The sequence below is a fragment of the Mus caroli genome, chromosome 8 (assembly GCF_900094665.2).
Source record: "Mus caroli chromosome 8, CAROLI_EIJ_v1.1, whole genome shotgun sequence".
NCBI classification, from domain to species: Eukaryota; Metazoa; Chordata; class Mammalia; order Rodentia; family Muridae; genus Mus; species Mus caroli.
Window position 1 is genome coordinate 27,716,342 of NC_034577.1, and position 5,805 is coordinate 27,722,146.

At 44.9% G+C, this 5,805-nt stretch overlaps 1 protein-coding gene across 1 annotated transcript in view; it reads left to right on the plus strand.

The window, feature by feature from the left end:
• The window catches only part of Gsr (glutathione-disulfide reductase), a 44,123-nt gene that overhangs the window by 27,070 nt on the left and 11,248 nt on the right, over positions 1 to 5,805 (plus strand). The window contains exons 8-9 of the mRNA XM_021170345.1: positions 1,065 to 1,151; positions 4,035 to 4,193. Coding sequence (XP_021026004.1) covers positions 1,065 to 1,151; positions 4,035 to 4,193 — 246 coding nt within the window. The remainder of the gene's footprint in view (positions 1 to 1,064; positions 1,152 to 4,034; positions 4,194 to 5,805) is intronic.

Below are 5,805 nucleotides of genomic sequence, written 5' to 3' on the forward strand. Positions count from 1 at the left end.
GTCTGAAGACAGCTACAGTGTACTTACATATAATAAATAAATAAATCTATAAAAAAAAAAAAAAAAAGAGGTACACAATTACTGCCCACAAAAAAAAAAAAAAAAAGAAAACTATAAGAATCACCTAATTTTTAAATTTTAATTTAATTATTATGTATATATGATAGGCATGTGTGAGTGTAGATGGGTGTATACTGTGCTACCTGGGCTGAGGTCAGAGGACAACTTTTGGGAATAATACTTCTTTCCACTGGGTTCTGGGCAAACTTACACAAAAGCTTTTACCTGTAAATTTCACATTGATAGCTTTCACAGTGTGCAAAGTCGGTCCCACACATACCCCTTAAACAGCTTCCCTTTACTACCCAGATGGCTTCCATACCCACTATCTCTTTCTTAACAGATTCAGGCTCACTTTGATATTTGACTCTCCAGTAGGAACAGACAGTGCTTCAGTTCCTCTCAGTTGCCATGATCCCCCATCAGCACCAAAGGCACCGTGTAAAAGGAGTTTATTGTGGCTTACGGTTCCAGAGGGAAAAGAATCCGTTATGGCAGGAAATCGTGGCCGAAAATGGCAGGCATGACGGCCAAAGCTGAGAGTTCAGCCACAAGCAGGAAACAGGAAGTGTCCTGAGGCCTTATATCCTCAAAGCTGGTCCTCTAGTGAGGCTGCACCTCTTAAACTTCTCGCCAACCATCAGTACTAACAGGAAACCAAGTCCTGAAATATCTGAGTCTGTGTGGGACGCTCATTCAAACCACTACAGGCAGTATGGCCAGCTTTCGTAGTGCAACAGTCTCTAAAATAAGACGTTCTAGTACAGTACAATCCAAAGATACACTGATTTGACCCTTGCATGCTAAGAAGTGATGGTAGTAATATGGAATGGTAGATATATGGAATGGAACCATACGTTTCTGTAAGAGCAATACAAACACAGCAGGTCCTAACATAGAGTAGTCGTAAATGTGACCTTTGATGGTCACTGGCGCCAGTCGGCTCTAATCAGGTTTTCTTCCTTCCCCACCGTCCGTCCCCCGGCTGCCCATGGCAAATGCAGGTACTGAGAAATTTTGATTCACTCATCAGTTCCAACTGCACCGAGGAACTGGAGAATGCCGGCGTGGAGGTGTTGAAGTTCACACAGGTACGTGCGGCCTGTCAGTCACATTCAGGGCTAAGGGTAGAACAGGAGGAGAGCCTGGGAGAGGGCTCGACCACTGAGCTGCCTGCCCCTCGGCAGCCCACACCCGCTTGATGTATATGTTTGTGCTTTGTGATGAGTGGTTGTTTTGTTGTTGTTGTTTAATGGTCACTCGATAGGATCTTGTTTTGCAGTCCAGGCTGGACTTGAACTCATGAGCCTCCTTCTTCAGCCTCCCAAGTGCTGGTGTTAACAGACGTGCACTGACACACCCAGTTTCTGCCAAATGTTTTCTGTCTTAAAAAGCTGTATTTCATATTCATGAAGTCAAGGTATAAAAGACAAGAAAGCTGGCTGTTAAGTCTCGAACTAAAACTTTGGGGGGGAAGGGGGCTTCAAGACAGGGTTTCTCTGTGTAGCCCTGGCTGTCCTGGAGCTCACTCTGTAGACCAGTCTGGCCTCAAATTCAGAGATCCGCCTGCCTCTGCCTCCCAAGTGCTGGGATTAAAGGCATGCGCCACCACTGCCCAGCACATTCTTATTTTTCAGATTTTTCAAGACATGGCAAGAAATCAAATTTCCAAATGTATGGTTTTTAAAAAGTATTTTACCTATTTTATTTAACCAAAGCATTACCAAAGTATTTTCTTTCCCAGAAAATTACTTACTTTCAGTGGAATCTTTCTAGAGAGTTAGCCTCTTCAGGTCTGTGCTACCCTTTCAGCATAGCCTGTGTTGAGTAATAAAAGACTGTGCTTTGAGGATGCAGAGATGAAGGCGTTCCCATCAGTACCACTTTGGAGAACTTTGTTAAGCAATGAGCTGGGTACCACCTGTATGGATGGTCTCTACAGCTGCACTCCATCCACAGCTGGATTGTAAATATATGAAATAAAAGGTTTCATATAAGGCTTTGACATGTAAGGGTTTTGTTTTTTTTTTAATGCATTCTTCTCTAAATGATACAGACTAACAAACAACTCTAACATGACATTTACATGTACTTGGCATGATAAGCAGCCTGGAGTTGATTTGAAGTATTCAGGATGCACTCGGGTTATAGGGGGGTGGCAGCTCACAGCTGTCTGTAACTTCAGTTCCAAGGGATAGGATGCCCTCTTCTGGCCTCTGGGCATGGCACACAGGTGGTGCACAAGACATACATGAAATCAAAACACACACACACACACACACACACACACACACACAAGTACAAGTAAACTTGGAGGGGAGGCCAGAGGTGTTGAGTTTCTCTAGAGGTGTTCTTACAGGCAGTTACGAGCTTCCCATCATGCTTGGAACCAAACTCAGGTCCTCTGACCACCTCACCAGCCCCAGAAATAAGTAGGTAGATAGATAGACAGACAGACAGACAGACAGACAGACAGACAGACAGACAGACAGATAGATAGATAAATAAATAAATAAAGCACATAAACAAATAAATATATTTATATATATTTAATGTTGTAGCATTTGTATATATTTAATGTTGTGGCTAAGTGACTGTGAAGATACACCATGACCAACTTAATAAAAGATTAATAATAATTAATTGGGGGCTTGCTTACAGTTTCAGAGGGTAAGTTCCTGATTACCATTATGGGATCATGGCAGCAGATAGGCAGGCATGTTCTGGAGTAGTAGTTACGAGATGACATCTTAGCCACAAGCAGCAGGCAGAGACAGACAGACAGACAGACCTACTGAAAACTCAAAGTCCATTCCCAGGGATATACCCCCTCTAACATGGCTCACACTCCTGATCCTTTCTGAAAGAGTTCCCCCACCTAGGGATTGTGTTGGGAGCCAGGCCAACCCAAGGCTTTCCCTGAGGCCCTGATGTATGGGAAAGGAACATAATTCTTGCCTAACACCCAGAATAGGCTTGGCAAGGTCAGTAATGGCCTGAAGCCAGGGCCTCGGGGGAGCTGCGGCTTCAGATTCTGGGAACCCAACTCTTCACCCTTACGGAGGGTACCAGTCAGTCCATAGGCGCTGGGTGCTCGCTCTGTCCGTGACTTGATTAGCCTTCTGACCTTGTCCCCTTGTGTGATAGTTTTGGCTGATACTGTCCCATATTCCCCCTGCAAATAGAATACATAATGTTACAATTCTTAAACTGTAATGGACCATTAGCTCATACAGACTTCCTTATCTAAGCGTTCGGTTATTTCTCATCCCTCCCTCTGCCTCAGCATCTTTCCGCTCAGTGCCCTTATCCCTGTGGGTTCAGGTCAGGACCAAGGTCAGGCCCCCATGGGGGCCATTCTCATTTAAACCATCACATATGATAATTTAAGCCAGCATTCTAGGCCATTGGAAGAATCAGACATTCAAGGAAACAGGCCTTGCTCTGGGGAGTTTGATAAATTAAATACCTGTTTCAGCTATAATAAGTAAATGTTAAAAACTCTTAACTGGGTATAATGGACCAAGCTCGTAAAACCAGCACAATTTCTGGGGCAGAAAAATTGTTAATGGACTTAAGGACAGTCTGGGATATAGATTGAGATTCTGTCTCAAAACAGAACAGAAAACACTAAGATCTGGTTTTGCTATGTACCTGGTGGCTTAGGTCTAAACTCCCAGCTACTCCGTAGGAGTATCATGAGTTAGTTCAAGGCACGGCTGAACTATGGAGTAAGTTTAAGGCCAGCCCATGCCATTAGTGAGATCCCGTCCCAAAATAAGTAAAAAAGAGGGCGGGGGTGGGGTGTGTGTCTAGCTCGGTGGTTGGATGCTTGCCTAGTGTGAATAGAGTCCTAGGTTCAGTCTCCAGTACTGGGGGTAGGGTGAGTCCAGGGTCCTCTTGCTCTGCTTTGATCCTGCCTTCTCCCCTCTCCTCCCACACATACTTAACACTTTTTTTTTTTTTTTAAATAGGTTAAGGAAGTAAAAAAGACATCATCAGGCCTGGAGCTCCAAGTGGTTACTTCCGTGCCTGGTAGGAAGCCCACCACGACCATGATTCCAGATGTTGACTGCCTGCTCTGGGCCATTGGACGGGACCCAAATTCTAAGGGCCTGAATCTGAATAAAGTGGTATGTTTAATGGGTTTATTGATTCATAATTAATAATGATTGATAACTGGCCCGCCGGCCTCCTGATGGCGCTGTGACGATTGCATCCCCATCCCTGTGCTTTGTTGTGAAGCTCTTGCTTTGGATGCCCCTCCTTTCTAGAGTGCTCACCCCAGGCTGGGTATCTTGTCAGATTGGAGAGGTCTGGTCCAGATGGTGCAGCCATTTCCTGACTGACTTCCTTCTAGAAGACTTCTAAACGTTGGGGTTAGTGGATATGCACTACCACAACTTCCCACCCACTTCCCTGTCCTCTTCTCCACCTCCCTTCTTTTTGGCAGTGAAAAAGAATTGAATTCGGAGCATCCCATATGCTAACCAGGTTCTCTGCCATGAAGTGTGGTCTTAGCCCTCCGTTTCCTCTTTCTTTTTTTAGAAACATGTTCTCATTAAGTTACCTAGGCTAGCCTTGAACTCAGTCTATATAGCCCAGGCTGGCTTGGCAGTTTTCCTGCTTCACTCCCTAGTGGCCTGGGTTACAGATTTGCATCACCAGTCCCTGTCTTTTGAGACAGGATCTTTCGTAGTCCAGGCTAGCCTCATTCTCCATAAAGAACCGAGGAACTTCTGGGCCTCCTGCTTGCACTTCCCAAGTGCTGGGATCCTAGTCCTGAGCCATGGGCCCTAGAGCCTTCAGCATTTTAATGAATGAAATATCTAGGAAGGGGCTTGGCTTGTTTTCAGCCTTTAATGAAATCTAATTAAAACTTAGATATTCAGATGAGATGTTTGTAGGTCCCCTATTCAAGTAGATTTGCTGGAATTTTTTTTTTTAATTGTGTTTATTTATTTGTGAGAGTCTGTGTATGTCTATGCTGTGTGCCTGTGTGCAGGCCAGATAACAGCTTGCAGAACTCTGCTCTTTCTTTCCACCCTGTGGGTCCTGGGTATTGAACTCAGGTCATCGGGCTTGTCAGCAAGCACCTTTACCACTGAGCCACCCTGTCGGCCCTATGTGAAGAGCACCTCTCTCTCTCTCTCTCTCTCTCTCTCTCTCTCTCTCTCTCTCCTGCTCTTTTATTTGCTGAATTTGAAGAATCATTTCTGGAAAACTTAAGTACTGGTTTCCTTGTAGCCCTTTATGTGTATGTGTGATTTACTGTTTGACTTTGTGAGACCCCTCTCTCTTCCAGTTTTTGTCCTTATGTGTTGAATCTGTGTGTATGTGTTCGTGGATGTATGTGTGTTGCATGTAGTGGCCAGAGACTGGCATTGGTGTCTTCCTCAGTTGCTCTCTACCTCGCTGTTTGAGAGAATCTGTCTCTTTCTGAATGTATAGCTTGCCCATGGTCAGCAGGCACCCAGGGACCCTCTTGTCCCCACCTCCCCAGTTCTGTGATTACGGATGCACCTGGCTTGTCCATCTGGGATGGGGATTGAATTCAGGTCTTCTTGCTTTGCCTAGCAAGTTCTTCACCTACAGAACTATCTTCCTAACTTCGCCTTTCAATTACTTTTTTTTAAAGATTTCCTTCCTTCCTTTCCCCCTTCCCTCCTTCCCGCCTTCCCTCCCTCCCTTCCTTCCTTCCTTCCTTCCTTCCTTCCTTCCTTCCTTCCTTCCTTCCTTCCTTCC